Genomic DNA, 19117 nt, shown 5'->3' on the forward strand with positions numbered 1-19117 from the left:
CATGGATACTGTTAAAGTGAGCTCTCTCTGAGAAGTCTGATGGGGTAGTTTTACTCAACTAGGAGATGACTGGGGAAATTTTGTTGTGAAGTTGTAGAGATAAGGCAAAAATAAGATTGGTGATATAGTTGGAAAAATAATATGTAAACCTAAGATGTTCTGACAAAGTAGTAAAGTGCAAATTTAAAAATGGAATAGAAGAATAGAAAAGGAGAAAAGCAAAATAAAACTACTGATTGTATAGATAACAGATGAGAGTCAAAAGATAGCATGTAAAACTGACCAACTGGAAAATAATGATCACAAAACACCTGCATATCAGAATCTATGGGATACATTTAAACCAGTGATCAGAAGAAAATTCATAGCCTTGAATACCTATGTCAGTAAAAATGAAAGAATAAAAACAATAGATTAATTTTAAACTTCCAGTCAGAAAAGCTAGGAAAAGAACAACAAAGTAAATCAAAGTATGAGGAAAGAGAGAGTAGAGATGAAAGCAAAAACTAATGAGAGAACAAAGAAAAAGATCAAATGAACAAATCCAAATCCTGGTTTCAAAAAAAGACCAAGGATCAGGTAATTAAGAAAAAAAGATCAGATGGGGAGAAAGCGTAAATATATATAAAGATACAGGAAACAGTTATTGATACAGAAGATATAAAACTTAATTGTATGATTACTCTGCATATCTTTATGCAAGTAAATTTGAAAACCTAGATAGAATGGATAATTTCCCAGGAAACATACAATTTACCAGAATTAGCCTCAGTAATCGTAGAAAGTTTAAATTTATTTCTATGGAACAAAGAATTGAGAAAGTTATTGAGGAACTACTCCACAAGAAAGCACTAAGCCCAAATAATTGAACAGGGGAAGTCTGCCTAACATTTAGAGGCTGGTTAGCAACATAAACTCTTTCTGAGCACAGAAACATTTATTTATTTTTAAAGATTTTATTTGAGAGAGAGAGCATAAGAGAGAGAGAACGCACACACAAGCAGGGGGTAGGGGTAGAAGGAGAAGCAGACTCCCTGCTGAACAGGGAGCCCGACATGGGACTCGAACCCAGGACCCTGAGATCACGACCTGAGCTAAAGGCAGATGCTTAACTGAGCCACTCAGGGGCCCCCACAGAAACATTTATGAAGCAAATACAACGTTGATATCAAAACCTGATAAAAGGGGTGTCTGAGTGGCTCAGTTGGTTAAGCATCTGCATGCCAAGCTCTTGAGATCAAGTACCGCATTGGGCTCCTTTCCAAGTGGGGAGCCCACTTTTCCCTCTGCCTGCTGCTCCCCATTGCTTATTCTCTCTCTCTCTCTCTTTCTGACCAAAAAAGCTTTTTTTTTTTTTTTTAACCTGGTAAAGATCACAGACACACATGAATCAGTATCCCTTATGAATATTGACATAAAATTTCTAAATATTAATTGTTAGACTCTAACAGCCCACATTAAGAAAATAATACTTCATGACCCAAGCAGGTTTTATGCCAGGAGTGCAAGAATAATTAATCCTGTTAATTAGATCTAAAAAGAAAAATCAGAATACTATCTCCAGAAATGCTGAAAAATTCTCTGACAAAAATTTAATACCTAGGGGTGCCTGCGTGGCTCATTTGGTTAAGTGTCTGACTCTTGAATTCAGCTCAGGTCATGGTCTCAGGGTTATGAGATCGAGACTCAAGTCAGGCTCCCCGCTCAGTGGGGAGTTTGCTGGAGATGGTCTCTCCTCCTTCTTCTGCCCCTTCCCCCCTCACATGCACTGCTTCTCTCTCTCTCTCTCTCAAAATAAATATTTTAAAAAACTAATGCCTGTTCCTAATAACAACACTGAACTATAGCAATGGATGGCTACTTCCTTAACATAATTAACGTATATACCAAAGTCCTAAAGTCAGCATCTTAAGGGGAAATACTAGAGGCATTCCCACCAAGGTCCAGAATACTTCCAGAAAGTTCACGGTCTCTGGTACTTTTTAACATTATATTGGCACTATTAGCCAATGTGACTAGACAAGAGAAAACAATTGGGAAGGGAAAAGGAAAACTCTGTCAGTGATATGATCATTTACCTGGAGAATTCTGTAAGGAATCCGTGATAAAACTAAGACAACAAAAGAATTCAACAAGGTGGCAGTATATAAAAGCATGGAAATATCAATAACATTCATATATAAAAGTAGTTACCAGTTAGAAGATATGATGGAAGAGAAAACTCCATTTACAGTAGCAACAGAAAAAATAGAGGAGTAAATGTAATAAGAAATGAAATGTATAAAAGTTAATGTAGTTTTCTAGATTGAATTGTTTATCCTCCCCCACCAATTTATATTTCGAAGCCTTAATCAAAAGTCCCTCAGAATTTGACTGTATTTGGAGATAGGGCCTTTAAAAAGATAAGTGAACTCTATATCTGAAACTAATGTTGTAATATATATTGGCTAATTGAATTTAAATTTAAAAAAAAAAAAGTTAAAGTGAGGCCAGTAGAGTGAGTCCTTATCCAGTCTGACTGGTGTCCTTATAAGTGGAGATTGGGACATACAGGGAGACACCAGGGAAATAAGCTGTGTGAGGACACACGAAAAGAAAATAGCCATCTGCTAGCCAAGAAGAGAGGCCTTGGGAGAAACCAACCTGCCAACACCTCGAGCTCAGATTTTCAACCACAAGGACTTTGACTAAATAAATGTTTATTATTTAAGCCACCCAGTCTGTGATATTTTGTTACAGCAGCCTGAGCAGACAAATATAGTTAACATGGAACATTCCTAAAAGATGCAAAAGTAGACTTGAAGAAACCTTCCTAGGTTTTGAATAGGACATCTGAACATCAAGGTATTCTTACTAATAAGTTAATTTGTAAGTATATTGTGACCCCTGTAAAAGCACCAAAATCTCTTTTTTTTTGGAGGTAGACAGGGTGATAACTAAAGTTGATGTGGAGTAAGCATATAAGCAGAACATTGAAAAAGAACTGTGAAAGGGGATTAGCCCTATCAGATATTAGAACTTAAAGCCTCTATAATTAACACAGTGGTAGTGGGGCACTGACTAGAATAGAATGGAATGGAATGTCTAAACATAGACCCTAACATATATGGAACTTTATGAAAAAAGTGGTATATCCAGTCACTGGGGCAAAGATGGGCTTTTTAATAAATGGTGTTGGGGCAGCTGGCTAACCATTTGGAAAAAGATAAAATTAGATCTATTCCTCATGTATAAATAAAACTGAGCAAATAAAACTGAGCTACAGATGGATCAGAGATCTAAGTAAAATCGGAAACTCTGTATGCACTAGAAGAATGTATGGTTGAATTCCTCCTGACAGTCTGGGTGTAGGAGAAGCCTTTTTATGACTCAGAGTCCATCTGCAATAAAGGAAAATATTGATAAATTTGATTATAAAAAATAAGCTTTTTCACATAAGCAAAGTCAAAAGAAAAATGACAGATTGTGATAAAATATTGTAACATATAAAATAGCACAGGCTAATATCTCTAATACATATTTTTCAATGAAAAATGAAAAGACTAAATGAGCAAAAGGCACAAGCAGACCAGTTGCAAAAAAATATATTAAAAGTCCCCTGAAATACAGGGAAAAGGATCAACTTTCACCATAAGAGAAATGCAAATTAAAATTGCACCAAAATACCATTTCTCACTCATATTGTGCAAAAAATAAAAATCATAGGGTACTTGGGTTGCTCAGTCAGGGTCGTGGGGTTGAGCCCCACATTGGGCTCCATGCTCAGCATGAGTCTGCTAGAGATTCTCTGTCTCCCTCTGCGCCTCCCCACCACATGCACTGCACTCTCTCTTTCTCTCTCTTAAATAAATAAAATCTTAGAAGATGAAGGAAATTCCTTTAAAAAAAACCTTGACAAAATAAGTCTTGTCTTGGGGGCTGTGAGGGGAAAGTCACGCTCATATGTGGCCGGTGGCAATGTGAAATGGCACAACCCCTGGAAAGGGGTACTTAACAGAGTTATATGTTTATTTTCACCCAGTATGGCCACTTCTAGGGATTTACCCTGAAGGTACTCCTTTAACAATACTGCAATATATGTGCACAGAGTTATTCATTACAGGGTTATGGTAATGGTAATATACCGTAAACTGCCAAGACGTGGGAGATTGGTTGAAGAAACTATGGTGCTACATTACCTGTAAAAACAAATATGGAAGATCTCTCTAAACTAGAAAGTTAATTTAGGATATAAGTGAATAAAGCATTGCAAAATAATATGTAGAGTAGGCTGCTTTCCTTTTTAGTAGTAAAGACAAAATAGGAAAGTACGCATTTGGGACGCCCGGGTGGCTCAGTGGTTGAGCGTCTGCCTTTGGCTCAGGGCGTGATCCTGGTCCGGGGATCGAGTCCCACATCAGGCTCCCTGATAGGAGCCTGCTTCTCCCTCTATCTCTCTGCCTCTCTCTCTGTGTCTCCCATGAATGAATGAATGAATGAATGAATGAATGAATGAATGAATGAGCGAACAAATAAAATCTTTTAAAAAGTACATATTTATCAGGTTAACTTTTTCAAGAAGAAATACAGGAAGGATAAACCAGGGGGTAAAAAGAAATTGATTAGCCTCTGAGGAGGTTAGACAAGGGCACTGAGTAAACAAATTGTAATATATATATATGAAATAAGATGCTGTATAAAACATTGGTTGAATCCTACAGACATAGTATTGAACTATAAGATAGTTCAGCTGTAAGATAGACATAGTATTGAACCAAAGATACCAGACACAGGAGTATATATTTCCATTTATATGAATACTTGCACATTTTACTATAGATGCGTGATACCTCAATACATTTTTTTGTAAAGATTTTATTTATTTATGAGAGACAGAGATAGAGGCAGAGGGAGAAGCAGACTCCCTGCAGGGACTCTGATGTGGGACTCAATCCTAAGATCCCGGGATCGTACCCTGAGCCAAAGACAGACCAACAGTGGCTCAACCACTGAGCCACCCAGGTGCCCCTTGATACGTTTTTTTAAAGTTTATTAAAAGATACTTGTCTTGGGATGCCTGCCTGACTCAGTCCATAGAACTGACCACCACAGCACAGAACAGAGTTACTATAGGAACACAGGTACTAGACATGAACTTCAGGTGTACATTGCCTCCTGCTGCCACTGTCCTTTGTGGGCAATGAGAAGAAGCAAATTCCTGGTTCTAAAATTATAGGCAATAGGAGTTGCTGAAACAGTGGCTCCAGTAGGTAGAATGTATATGTATGTGGGGGCCAGGGGCGGGTCCTCTGAAGAGTCAAGATAGAGGATGGATTCAGGGTGTTGTCTGGTGCTGCATTTGGGGGTAGGGTTTAGACGCCAGTTTTTACCCTACTTTAAAGGCACTAATCAGAATTCAGATGGCCATGAAAGGCAAGTTGGAAAGTAGTAACTCAAGCTGCAGTGTTGCATAGGTAATTCAAAGGTATTGTGCCATTTCAGAGCTTTTGTTTACTTTGGAATGTAGATTTCTGTTGACCCGGGGGGCCTTTATGACAATTAGGAATTTGTTTCTTCAACAAAATAGCTTATATTTCAGGTGACTGTTGAAATGTAGAAGGAGTAATTGTGCTTTTGATGACTTAATTTGGGTTAGATTCCATCACTGTACAGAAAAGGAAATACATTTATTCTACTAAAAAGATTTGTTTTTAAGGAGTCAGTTAGTGGGGAATTTATTTTTACCGATTAGCAATTTAAGATAGAGTTATGAGACCATTTAAGACCTTCAAAAACCTATTTTTAAAAGAAAAACAATGTTCAGCTCATGAATAAGTGATAATCCAAGTGTTTGGGGCACATTTTCCTGCAGAAATGGTATAAGTTATAGATAGATTCCCTGGAAAGCCCTCAAAAATCTACTTAATTCCTAATGCCACGACATAATTGTTTCTTTGAGAGAATATATTCTTTTTTTTAATAATAAATTTATTTTTTCTTGGTGTTCAGTTTACCAACATACAGAATAACACCCAGTGCTCATCCCGTCAAGTGCCCCCCTCAGTGCCCATCACCCATTCATCCCCACCCCCCGCCCTCCTCCCCTTCCATCACCCCTAGTTCGTTTCCCAGAGTTAGCAGTCTTCATGTTCTGTCTCCCTTTCTGATATTTCCCACACATTTCTTCTCCCTTCCCTTATATTCCCTTTCACTATTATTTATATTCCCCAAATGAATGAGAACATATAATGTTTGTCCTTCTCCGATTGACTTACTTCACTCAGCATAATACCTTCCAGTTCCATCCACATTGAAGCAAATGGTGGGTATTTGTCATTTCTAATAGCTGAGTAATATTCCATTGTATACATAAACCACACCTTCTTTGTCCATTCATCTTTCGATGGACACCGAGGCTCCTTCCACAGTTTGGCTATTGTGGACATTGCTGCTATAAACATCGGGGTGCAGGTGTCTCGGCGTTTCATTGCATCTGAATCTTTGGGGTAAATCCCCAACAGTGCAATTGCTGGGTCGTAGGGCAGGTCTATTTTTAACTCTTTGAGGAACCTCCACACAGTTTAACAGAGTGGCTGCACCAGTTCACATTCCCACCAACAGTGTAAGAGGGTTCCCTTTTCTCCGCATCCTCTCGAGAGAATATATTCTAACTCCCAACAACAATAGCAGATTTTAAATCTCCTCCTTTTTCCTCGTGCAGATTTCCAAATGGGTGGTTTTTCTAGCCAAGGCCATGAGAGTAGTAGGGATTCTGACGGCCTTCCTTCCTGGGAAGTCCGTTTGGAGACTGTAGTGGGGAGTTGAGGATCTAAGCCAGTTAGGGCTTCTTAGCCAGGCCTTCACTTTAATAAGCATCATAACTTATAGTGGCTTTGCCTCTAGAGGTTTCTGGAGGTTGCAAACCATGCTAATTATTAACTCCTTAGGTTCCTAACATACAGAGCTTTTTAGGAGTGACTTGAGCTGCTTTCTTTCATTCTCCAGTGGTGTGGATGTTTTTGATCTTTATACCTTGAGTATCCAGTTAGCAAAATGTGAATTTTATGACCCGTTTCTTCCTTTCCCTGTCAGGTAGTTCTGAGGGTTACTGAGAAGTGGGTTAAATGCATTAATATCCTCAGAGAAAAAATTTTTTGTGAAGTATGACTACTTGGACACAACATAAAGTCTGTCCCCAAGATGTTGTATTTTGTCTAATTAACTACCTTTATTGGCATTTGGATTTTTTGCTGCTGGCTGTATTTATCCTCTCCTTGTTAGTATACTGGGCCTCCTTTTGTTGTAAAGTGTCAATTTAAAACATTTGTGATGAATAATTCATACCATTCAATAAATATTAACTCTTTAAATGTAACGTCTTTTCAGGCAGCCCTGGTGGTTCAGTGGTTTAGCGCTGCCTTCAGCCCATGGCCTGATCCTGGAGACCCAGGATCGAGTCCCATGTCAGGCTCACTGCATAGAGCCTGCTTCTCTCTCTGCCTGTGTCTCTGCCTCTCTCTCTTCTCCCTCATGACAAATAAATAAATAAATAAATAAATGAATGAATGAATGAATGAATGTAACGTCTTTTCAACGGGGGCTGTAAACGTGGTACTGTTGATGGTGGCATATGTTAATTGTGCTTTGGTTTTCAGTGAATGAAAAAATTCAGAAGCGGGAACCTTAACATTTTGAACATAACAAGTGTCCTGCACTTTTCTTGGGCAGTTTGTTAGTGCTACAGATCTCGAGCACAAGTCACAGCAATTCTAAAGAGACTATTTGTTACCGCATTTATTCCTGAGTAGAAAATGGCTTTGCATCTGAATGATGCTTTTGAGCTGGCAGCAGGGCAGGGTTCAGATAATTTATTGTTACTTACAGATTATGTTTCTGCTCTACTGTGACGTTATTACAGATTTTCATCATTTTCATGTTTGTCTTTCTCTTTTCTTTCCCTTTTTCCAGTTCTTCCTCCAGTGCTGGTTCCAAGACACAGCGAATATAATCCTCAGCACAGCCTGTTAGCTCAGTTCCGTAACTTAGGACAAAACGAGCCTCACATGCCGCTCAACGCCACTTTTCCAGATTCTTTCCAGCAACCCAACAGCCATCCATTCCCTCACTCCCCTAGTAGCAGCTACCCCAACTCTCCTGGAAGCAGCAGTGGTACCTACCCGCACTCGCCCACCAGCTCAGACCCAGGAAGCCCTTTCCAGATGCCAGGTAGGTTGAAATGTTCAGTGATTTTCCAGTCAGGTAGATGGTGCTGCTGCCTCTGCAAGCATCAGGGGGAGCTGGGTACACCTGCCTACCCGAGAGCTCTTCAGCTCTAGTACCTGGTGCTCTGCTCTTGGTTGCAAGATACTGCTGTGGCTGAAGGGAGACCTCGTAGTCAAGGAAGCAAACGTCCTATTTTATTTGCCAGGCATAGATGCTTGAATATATTTTATTTTCTATTTTGAAGGGTTTTGAAACAGCTGCATCCTTCTGGGAGTGGCATAATTGTTACAGTCTTTGCTCTTGATAAAAGAAAGAGAAAAATAATGTGTTGCACACATTTGCCGAAAATGGAAAAAGCCCTGTTGTAAGTGCAATCTCAGAAAAGATACTTCCTGAGAGATCACACCCCACCCCCCACACTTAATCAAATTCATTTAAGTGGTGATGTAATCCCAAGAAACATATACTTTAGCAACAAAGGAAATGCAGCAGAAGTACTGGAGACCATCTGCTTGTTTAACTTAGCAAAGACAAAAACAATTATCTTCCTTTTTTAGACTTAACTGATGGTGTAATGTTTATCAAAATAAATGATTAATTAGGGCATTATATTTTTCAAATTATAGGTTAGTAAGCAAGCATCTCACAAAAAAAAATAATTAGTGCCAAATTTCTTGCTAGTGGACCTCAAGGAGCATACTCTACACAAAGATGTACTTAACACTGATTAACATTTCAAGAAGGGAAATGCGCGGGCAAGCCTGTTTATTAGGCCACTTGAGATGTTTTTAAGTAAATGTGAATTTGACAACAGTGCTGGGTATGTCCTAAAAAATTGAAAAGAGGTACATACTTGATAGTGCTATCTTTTATTTATTTATTACTTCTTTTTTTTTTTTTTTTTTTTTGAGCCTTTTATTCTGCAGCATTTTGTTTTTCCATCCAAAACTGTTTAGGATGAGGCAGGGCATTGAGAATACAGACTAGTTTAAAAATCAAACTAAATATCATCTGATGATTTCTTATTCATCCCACTGTCTCCCAGACCCATCGGGTTTGGTGAACCAGGTTAGTGATGAAGAGACAGTTCCAGAAGCTTTTGAGCAGTGGCAAACCCAGGGTAGGCCCAAAAATGAAAAACTGGAAGATTTTTGCTTGAGTTTACACTCTGTCCCTGGCTGTGAAGGAATAAGGCACAAGCCAAATAAAGGAAATGTGGAAGAGAGAAAGCTGCCAGGGGTGGGAAAAGGCACTTGTGGGAAAAGTAGAGTATCACCCATAGCTACGCAGTAGTGTTGTTGCCATAGGGTGCTGGTGATATTCTCACCAGCTCATTTGCAGAAATTTACTGGATTTGGTCTCGCAGGATGCTCTTTGTCTTCATTCCTGGCTGCAAGTAAAGCAGAGTCGGTGTTACAGCTGCAGGGAAGAAGCTGGAGACAGGGTGACAGAAGCATCCAGATTAAGATCCCCTTAGTCCTGTCTTTGTGCTGTGAGCCCTCACTTGTTAGCAGCTGGACAGTGGAAGTTACTGGGTTGTGACTCGGCTGGAGAGTCAGTCTTGGAAATCTCTAAAAAACTGTAAAGGAGCAGCAATATCAGCCATTTTTGTATTCCCCAGTTGCCCTTAGGGATCTAGGCTACTTATCCAAGTTTTTCATGGTTCCCTAAGGTAAAGCTTTGTTCCCTGCTCTGTCACGTGTGCTAGATGGGCTCACAATAGCCAGTGAAGCACTTGCTTTTTGATCACAAAGGATTATTTGTGGGCAACCCGTACCCCTTATTTAACTTAAGAAAACACAAGACCTATATTAGTGTTCTTTGTTTCAGAAGTCATGCTGTTTGCCTCTTATTGCCAGCTGGCTGTGAGCTTTCTTAGAAGAAACATATGTAAAATCTGAATTAGAACATAGCTGTGATAAACTGATTATTATTCAGCTCCTAGAGGTTTTAAAACTAATGATTATTATTAAGTAGGTACTCTTAACAGATTGTTTAAAGTCATGAGAAATTAACAGTTTAAATCAGTAAATTGTAATGAAACTCGGTAAATTCCTGGGAGCCTATGTGTTTAATGTAAGAGACCCTGAAGCTTTTTTTTTTTTTTTTTTTTTTTTTTTTTTTTTTTTTTTAAGAAATCCTATGTTGGGGATCCCAGGGTGGCTCAGCGGTTTAGCGCCGCCTTCAGCCTAGGGCGTGATCCTGGAGTGCTAGGATCGAGTCCCGATCCTTGCATGGAGCCTGCTTCTCCTTCTTTTTTTTTTTTTTTTTCCCTGCTTCTCCTTCTGTCTGTGTCTCTGCCTCTTTCTTTCTCTGTGTGTCTCTCATGAATAAATAAAATCTTTAAAAAAAAAGAAGAAGAAGAAGAAATCCTATGTAGCTTTCAAAGGTTTCCCATCCACCAGTGAAACTATGAAACGCACAGGTCCTCTCAAAGTGGCTTGTGTGAAAGTGTTTAAGTGTTCTTCTGATTATTTTAAAACAGCCTGAACCTAGTAGGCAGACAGCTTCTGTTACTGGCATACAGTGCTTTTCATACCACTGAATGTTCACTATGGTTGTACCAGATGATGAGATGTTAGTCACTTTCAGAAAGTATACACCCAGTTCAGTGTCTGTAGCAGCTATTTTCTGATAGGGAGGTTGAAATGGGCAATTTAAATCTCAAGAATTTCACAGAATATATGTTTTTAAGTGTGTGTGTTTATTTATGGAGAAAAAAATCATTTTCTTTAACTCTTGTAGCTGATACGCCCCCACCTGCTTACCTTCCTCCTGAAGACCCCATGACCCAAGATGGCTCTCAGCCAATGGACACAAATATGATGGCACCTTCCCTGCCCTCAGAAATCAACAGAGGAGGTAAAATAGATTGCTGTTTATTCCTCTTTTACTGTCTAAAGTTTATCTGTCCAAATGTTACTTTCCCTCCCAAATGTTTATTCTGTAAAAAAGATAGCTATAGGAGAAAGAACACAACAAGAGAAGCTAGATAGAATTTTTTGGATTACAAATCTTTTTCATATGAAGAACAAACACACTGATTTAACTAATGAAGGCCTAAGTGTAATTGTTCAGTCCTCTCTTGAGAACACAATACTTAATAATTTTGAATTGGTGGTAAAAGAGTATTTTGAAGTGGAAGGACAAAGGGTTATTAAGAAACAATAATATTGCCAAGTGGAGTTGTCACTGGTGATTTCCAAAATTAGAAGTTCATATAACACGGCTTTCCAAAGGTTCTTTTGTTGTTAGGATAGATATTCATAAGTATCATTATTTTCTAGCTCTCATCCATATATAGCTGCAACTGGAACCAACTAATAACATTTGTTTCTTTCTCACTATATTTGTTTCTAAATAAAATTGTGTTACAAAAATGGATCAAGGTGTATGTTTTTCCTGTTCTTACCTGGAAGAACATATAAGCAGAACCTCTAAGCAGAATGGAGCATTTCTTTGCCTTTCTGGGAGAGGGTGGGTATGTTTCCAGCCCTGTGTGACCACCGGCAGCAGCTGAGGGGAGAATGCTGTCATTCTGGGCTGGCAAGTGGGGTGGGCCTAGACAAGTAGAGAACTTGGGTCAGTGAACTTCTGGAGGATCCCTGAGCACAGGGGTAGGAGATTATGACCACATTGTTGCAGAAAACCGTTCCCAAACAGCCTCTCACAGAAGAAAGTGTTTGGCTGGTGCCATGTAGCATAGATCATTTCAATATGCAGCATTTTATGCAAATTGAAGTTACAGTGGGATCTAATTACAAGGCATTGGTCTCATTTCATTCTTACTATTTTTTTTTTTTTTTTTTATTAAAATGGCAGATACCTCAGACTTTGTCAGGGTTGCTTACGTTTTTTAAGTTCTTAAAATCTGACCATAAACTCAACCTTTCTTAGATGTGCAGTATAATAAATTGGAATGTGTACCTTTTTAATCTGTAAAATATTTTTCCATCTATTTTATTGGCTCTGTATTTCTCGTAATATCTAGAACAAGCTCCCAAACATAATTATGGACCAAAAAATAAAGATTCTGGTTGAGGAAAAAAAAACAAAATCCTGTCTTACACATCTCTGGAATTTGTATTTCAAAAACAGGATAGCAGGAGAGAATGGGCACGGCACAACTGTATGATTAGGAGAGTGTGGGCCCTATTAGCTATTGCGGTTAAGCCTAAAATGTCTGATTTCAGGAAATAGGCCTCTAAATTGCTTTAAGGTTTTTCCTTTAAATAGCTTTACAAATTTTCCCCATTAGAATAAGTTTACAGTTAATATCTGCCTAAGGAAGGAATGTTGGCCTTTCTGTTACTCCTTTACCTTTGGTGGTTTTCCTAAAGCAGGAGTCAGCACACCACAGTCCACAGACCAACTCAGCCTGCTGCCTGTTTTTGTAAATAAAATTTTATGGGAGCACAGCTATGTCCAGTACATATTATCTGTGGCAGCTTTAACGCTACTAGGGCACAGTTGAATAGTTACAGTGGATACCATATGGCCCACAAAATATTTTTGGTCTTTTACAGAAAAAACTGTGTCGTCCTCTGACCTAAATGGATAGTATCTTTTTTTTTAAGATTTTCTTTATTTATTCATGAGAGAGACACACACACAGAGGCAGAGACACAGGCAGAGGGAGAAGCAGGCTCCATGCAGGGAGCCCGATGTGGGACTCAATCCCGGGTCTCCAGGATCAGGCCCTGGGCTGAAGGCGGCGCTAAACCACTGAGCCACCCGGGCTGCCCTAAATGGATAGTATCTTAAACAATCCTGATAACTTATAAAAAGCCTTCTCTAATGATGTTACAACCTTCCTTTCAGTTTTAGCACTAGCTAAATCAGTAAAATTTTGCTCTTTGAAATACAGCAACTTGACCTGGGATAATTGTTCAGTAGAGAAATAGTGTATGCCTGTTTTTGGCTCACCTGCTAAGTGTGTAGAGCAGCTACCATATGCATGGATTTTTTTTAAATGATCTTTATCTTTGTTTTCTTTACCAAATTCTAAAATTAAGTATGCTGTGATATCTGTGGAGGTTGATGTTAACACAGAAGTAAATAGTTCTAGCTTAAGCTTCTAATTTGGATATTCTTTCTCTTTTTACAATTGTACACTCAGGACCTCGTAAACCTTAGATCATTACGTATGGGCATACTGGGCATACATGGTTTGTATTCCTGGAATCTCTAAAGCAGTGGTATAAGAGGTTTTACTACAGAAGGAACTTATCTTTAGAACCTTTTAGTTGCAAATGTTTAGAAGCATGTTCTGTTTGGAGATTTGTTAGTCTTAAGAGATTTGAGTTAACAAGCTGCATCCTGTCAGTAAAGTTGGGTAATTTCCATTGTTGGCCCATTCTGGGAATGGAGAGACAAAACACACCTGCTCTGCATGACTTAAAGCAAATATAAGGAAGTTAGCATGAAATCTGGATGAGAGAGATATGATTCATTCTGTAAAAATGGCCAGCTGGCAAGATTTCTTCCTACATTTGAGGACCGGAGCAGAGCCGTGGCCGTGATGGTTATTGGCAGCTGAATGTGAAGTAAAGGAACTTCTTATCAATAATTAGAAACTGATTTTCATTGCTTTGAAAAAGCATAGGCCTATGAAGGCTTTGTTGAAAGTCACCCTTTTTCTGCCAGCACCTTTGGCACATTTCCTGTCCTCTATTGTGCTCTTCCCATTTGTTTTTCGCTTGCCACTTGTATTTCTTTAGATGGGGAGCCAGCATCTGTGGTGGGGGTGACTTCCATTTTGGCATATGACGGAGCAAGTAGCATATTGTGAGTGTTCAGCAAATGCTTTGGTATGCTTGCTTAGCTGGTATTCTGGGGATCTGATAGTAATTGGAGAAGATTATTTTCCAATTAAAGAGGAATGTCACACACAGTAAGGAGTACCTGTTTTAGATCTCATCGAGAAATCGTATACATTGTAATAGCATTTGCTTTTCCATATCTTCATTCCATGATCCAGAGCCAATTTTACAATACAGTTTCAGTTTTTGAGAGCCCAAGGCACTTACCGAGGCTGACTGTAAGCTTTTCTTTCTTATAGACGTTCAGGCGGTTGCTTATGAGGAACCTAAACATTGGTGCTCTATTGTCTACTATGAGCTCAATAATCGTGTGGGTGAAGCGTTCCATGCCTCCTCCACAAGTGTGTTGGTGGATGGTTTCACCGATCCTTCCAACAATAAGAACCGTTTCTGCCTTGGGCTGCTCTCCAACGTTAATCGGAATTCCACTATTGAAAACACTAGGCGGCACATTGGAAAAGGTGAGTTTGCACTTGAACCTCTTTTAGATGTTTGTCTGCTGTGTCCCTGTTCCCCTAGAACTGACCTAGTCATTCCTAGAGCAGATTCGTATAGCAAACACCAGGTAATAAACGCTGGCTCCAGTACGCAAATATTGGAAGTTACTCGCTTTCCAATCAGCAGTTTCTGTGGTCTGCCACCCCAAAGGAGTTGATACTAATTAGCTGAAATAGTGATTGGAGGAAGGGCAGGGGGCACTAGTCTATCTTAGATTTTGCTGAAGAATAAAAACAGCTGTTAGAAAGTGACTTACAACCTAAAACTAAATAATAAGTTAAAAACGAGTAAAACCTAATGTGTTTCAAATGCGCCCCATAACTTGGGAGGAAAAAAGAAAGCACTAATCCGGAATAACCTATGAATGTCATGTTTGGCTATATTATCTTCAGTCTGGGCCAAGTAGGGTAGAGTGCTTGCAAACAAATCCAGAACTCTTTTTTTGTTAGTAGACTTGATTATCTTGTAACAGTATGAATGAAACAGTTATGAAAATTATAGAGAGAAGGTTAAGCAAATGACTGAATGTATGGTTGCTGCTGAGAACCTGGCTTTTCACTGTGGAGTAAGAAAAATACAGTGTAGAGTAGGGCAAAAATAAACCCCATGGTGGTATCAGAGTGAAATCATGATTTAAGAATATGTGTACATATGCGTATATGCATGTTTATGTTCTCATGGATGTGTGTATGTGTGTGTGTGCACTTAGATAGGTGGGTTCAGACATGCATATGGTTTCTGATCTGTCTGCTGAAAGGGCTAACAGGTAAAGATGCCCAGGAGCAATAAGCACATCTGCTGCTCGGCTTTTCATCTCTTAACACCAGTTCCCACTGGGAGGATCCAGGGCTTCTCAGGAAAAGCGCCGACTCCAAGGCCAGAACAGATAGACAAAGATGACCCTGGAACATTTTGTTATATCAGAAAGCGAGGAAATGTTTAGATGGAGCATGTCACAGGAGCCAACTTGGAGGGGCTTCCCCTGGCCAATTCTGGGACAGTTTGAGCACCAAAATAATTGAGTACAGCTATGGATTTTATTTATTTATTTATTTTAAGATTTTATTTATTTACTCATGAAAGACACAGAGGAGAGAGAGAGGCAGAGACACAGGTAGAGGGAGAAGCAGGCTCCCTGCGTGGAGCCTGATGTGGGACTTGATCCCGGGACTCCAGGATCATGCCCTGGGCCAAAGGCAGGTGCTAAACCACTGAGCCACCCAGGGATTACCCAGCTATGGATTTTAAACCACTGAAAAACAATAGTAATTTGTAAGTCCATGCCAATAATAAGTAGATAAAGAATGAATGGGGAAGGCTGGTTGGTAAACGTAGAGTGAGTGCTAGAGTTGGAAAGTCATCATTTTGCAGCCGTCAGGAATCTTCAGTGTATTCCTGAATTTGCAGAGAAATTTTTTGCAAGAATTGGGGTATTTGCAAGGTCTTACAGTGTCTCCACACAGACTGCCTGTTAGGTACAACAGAGAATAAAAATCAGTAACTATACAGTGGAAACATTGGACAGCATCTTGACTGGGAGATCAAAATTATCATTACCAATGAGAGACAGATAGATCTCATATGCCACCAGATGTGATGCCCTGAGAAGGAAGTAACATCATCTATGCAGAATTCCAATTGAGAATGCAAATCTGAGCCTCATCATGGGGAACTTCAGACAAAGCCAAAATTCTTTTAGAAAGAGTGAGGCGGGGATGCCGGAGTGGCTCAGTGGTTAAGCATTTGCCTTTGGCTCAGGTCATGATCCCAGGGTCCTGGGATCGAGTCCCACATCAGGCTCACTGCTGGGAGCCTGCTTCTCCTCCCTCTGCCTGTGTCTCTGCCTCTGTTTCTCCATGTGTCTCTGAATAAATAAGTAAAATCTTTAAAAAGGAGCAGGGGGTGAGGAGGAACTGTATTCTTCCAAAATATCAATGTCAAAAGACAAAGGTATAAAGATGTTCCACATGAAGAGAGATTAAAAAGATATGACAGCTGTGTAATAAGTTGACCCTGAACGTGATCACCTATACCAGAAAAGGGGGAAAAGACCACAGAGGACCTTACTGGGCTCTGCAGACAGAGTTAGAACATGAGTGGTAGATTAAATAAGAGTATTATATCAATGTTACATGCACTAGCATTGCTAATTGTACTGTGGCTATATAAGAGAACATCCCTATTCTTAAGAAATACATACAAAAATGTGTGTGTATATGATTATATATCCATCTAAAACAAATCCTATGTCAGAATATATATAGATAAATGAATATACATGTATCTATGTGTGGAGATATATATATATATATATATATATATATATATATATATACACACATAACCATATATATATGTGGATATGTATATATACATATATCTATCTATATATATATATAGAATGTATATGAGGGTGTGTATGAAAGTAGAGAGGGGAAGGAGGTGCAAATGATAAAACATATGGAATAAATTGTCACCATAGATGAATCCAGACAGTGGTTATATGCATGTTCTTTGTTCTGTTTTTTTTTTTTTTTTTTTTTTGTCTGTTTGTTCTATTTCTAAAAGTTTGAAATTATTTCCAGAGTAAACATTTAAAAAAAAAAATTACCTACCATAAAATTTAGAACAGTGGACCAGATCAAGTGGTTATTTAATAAATGCTTAAAAGGCATTTGATATAAAGTTCAACCCTTGATCTTTAAAAAAACCAAAAAACCCCCTAAAACAGGAATCAATAAATAGTTCCTTTATATGATTGGGGGGGGGGAGGAACAAACCCTAAACTCTACATTTGATGATGAAATGCTAAAACCTAAGTTCATAACATATAGATACCCTACTATGATCTCTAAACCCTGAAAATTGTATACAAACACAATTTTACGTATATTCAGGATGGAGGGTTATATTTTTAATTAAGTTCTAAAGTTGACCATTACCCCAAAGTACTAAAAAGTCATTGTACTCTGGAACATTTCTATTAAAAATTAGGAAGAGGGGCACCTGGGGGACTCAGTGGATTAAGAATCTGACTATTGATCTCAGCTCAGGTCTTGATCTCAGGGCCTTGAGTTCAAGCCCCACATTGGGCCCCATGCCAAGCATGGAGCCTACTTAAAAAAAAAAAACACAGGAAGAAAATAAGGATTCTGGGAATGCTGTTATTTAAAATTGTTTCAGATGCCTTGACTGGAGTATTCAAATGTAGAATTATCAATAATGGAAATAAGCCAAAATTACCATTATTGCAGATGATATGATTAACTAATTGATAATATTCTTGGGATGGATTCTTGAAGAGAAATAGTAGGTCAAAAGCTTTTGATGTTATGCCAAATTACTTCCGAAATGCTTTTATTAATTTCTGCTCGTACCATAAGTCTGTGTATGAATGGCTTTCCTCCTTTCACCCATGTCAGTATTACTTATGTTAGTAATATGTAGTTAGTATGGTGGTACTTATGGTCATTGTGTTTATTCAAAAGTTGTGGTTGTTTATCTAGAAACTTCTAAAGAATTTTTTTTTTAAATTTACTTATTTATTTATTCATGACAGACATAGAGAGAGAGAGAGAGAGAGAGAGAGAGAGAGAGAGGCAGAGGGAGAAGCAGGCTCCATGCCGGGAGTCCGACATGGGACTCGATCCCGGGACTCCAGGATCGCGCCCTGGGCCAAAGGCAGGCGCCAAACCGCTGAGCCACTCAGGGATCCCCAAGAATTTATTTTTAGAAACTATGTGCCAGTTTTCTTTAGTCCGGCAATAACCAGTTAGAAAATATAGTCGAGGAGAAAATCACATTTCCTGTACCAATAGAAAACATAACTTTTTGGAAATAGTCTGAATCAGCAATATATGAGAATTGTGTAAAGAAAACTAAATTTTACTGAGAGAGAAAATTTAGATAAACAAATAAGCAGTCAGTGTTCCTTAAAGAGAAGACTTAATATTGTGAGACTATTTTAAAGATGTCTGTTCTTCCTATTTCAGTGTATGGTTTAAAACAATCCATGCCAGAATCATAATGTGTTATTTTTTGAAAGTTGGCAAATATGTTCTGATATGTTACCTGGGAGAACAAACGAGTGAAAATAGCTCCATTTTTTAATGGAGAAGTAAAGGAAAAACTCTTGATGTTAGGCTAATTAAATATTATAAAACTACAGTTAAATCAGGGTGTAGACAAATGGCAAAATAAATTAAACTCAAACTATATTGTATTTCAAAATGAATGTATATTAAGTGAAGCATAACAAACCAGCAGTCTCCTAGTGGTCCTGCAGGAACGACATTAGCTTCTAAGTGAGGCTGTCGGGAGAAACCCTGACCTCAGTATCATATATGCAAATAGATTAATGAACTGAGGTTTTTTTTAATGGCAAGCTATTAAGAAACTAGAAGAAAATACATTTGATCATAGAAGTAGAAATTTTTAAGCATAAAAAGCAATAGGAAAGATCATGAGATTTGACTACTGAAAGCTTTCAAACTTCTATAGATTAAAAAAAATACAAAGGACTAATGGGGAAACAAATAGGAAATAAATTATTTATATCTTACACACAGCTCATAAAAAAGTAATAAAAATACTAG

General features: G+C 38.5%; 2 protein-coding genes across 16 annotated transcripts in view; one reads left to right on the plus strand and one right to left on the minus strand.

Moving 5' to 3' along the window:
- Positions 1-19117, plus strand: part of SMAD1 (SMAD family member 1) — a 77880-nt gene that overhangs the window by 52554 nt on the left and 6209 nt on the right. For all 6 annotated transcript variants that reach the window (XM_077846189.1, XM_077846191.1, XM_077846190.1 and 3 more), the window contains 3 exons: positions 7948-8205; positions 10948-11064; positions 14264-14485. In XM_077846189.1, the coding sequence (XP_077702315.1) occupies positions 7948-8205; positions 10948-11064; positions 14264-14485 (597 nt within the window). The remainder of the gene's footprint in view (positions 1-7947; positions 8206-10947; positions 11065-14263; positions 14486-19117) is intronic.
- The window catches only part of LOC144282485 (uncharacterized), a 49714-nt gene that overhangs the window by 4314 nt on the left and 26283 nt on the right, over positions 1-19117 (minus strand). For 3 of the 10 annotated variants that reach the window (XR_013350919.1, XM_077846199.1, XM_077846197.1), the window contains exons 3-4: positions 11615-11763; positions 9070-9781 (exon numbers count right to left, since the gene is read on the minus strand). Coding sequence is in view for 7 of the 10 variants with exons in the window: in XM_077846199.1 (XP_077702325.1) it covers positions 9703-9781; positions 11615-11763 (228 nt within the window). In the remaining 3 variants the exon portion in view is untranslated. Of the gene's footprint in view, positions 1-2661; positions 3381-7965; positions 8502-9069; positions 9782-11614; positions 11764-19117 lie in introns of those variants that run through there. The other 7 variants (XR_013350918.1, XM_077846196.1, XM_077846200.1 and 4 more) reach the window with 5 other exon arrangements.

Source organism: Canis aureus, chromosome 13 (assembly GCF_053574225.1).
Source record: "Canis aureus isolate CA01 chromosome 13, VMU_Caureus_v.1.0, whole genome shotgun sequence".
In the NCBI taxonomy this organism is placed as follows: Eukaryota; Metazoa; Chordata; class Mammalia; order Carnivora; family Canidae; genus Canis; species Canis aureus.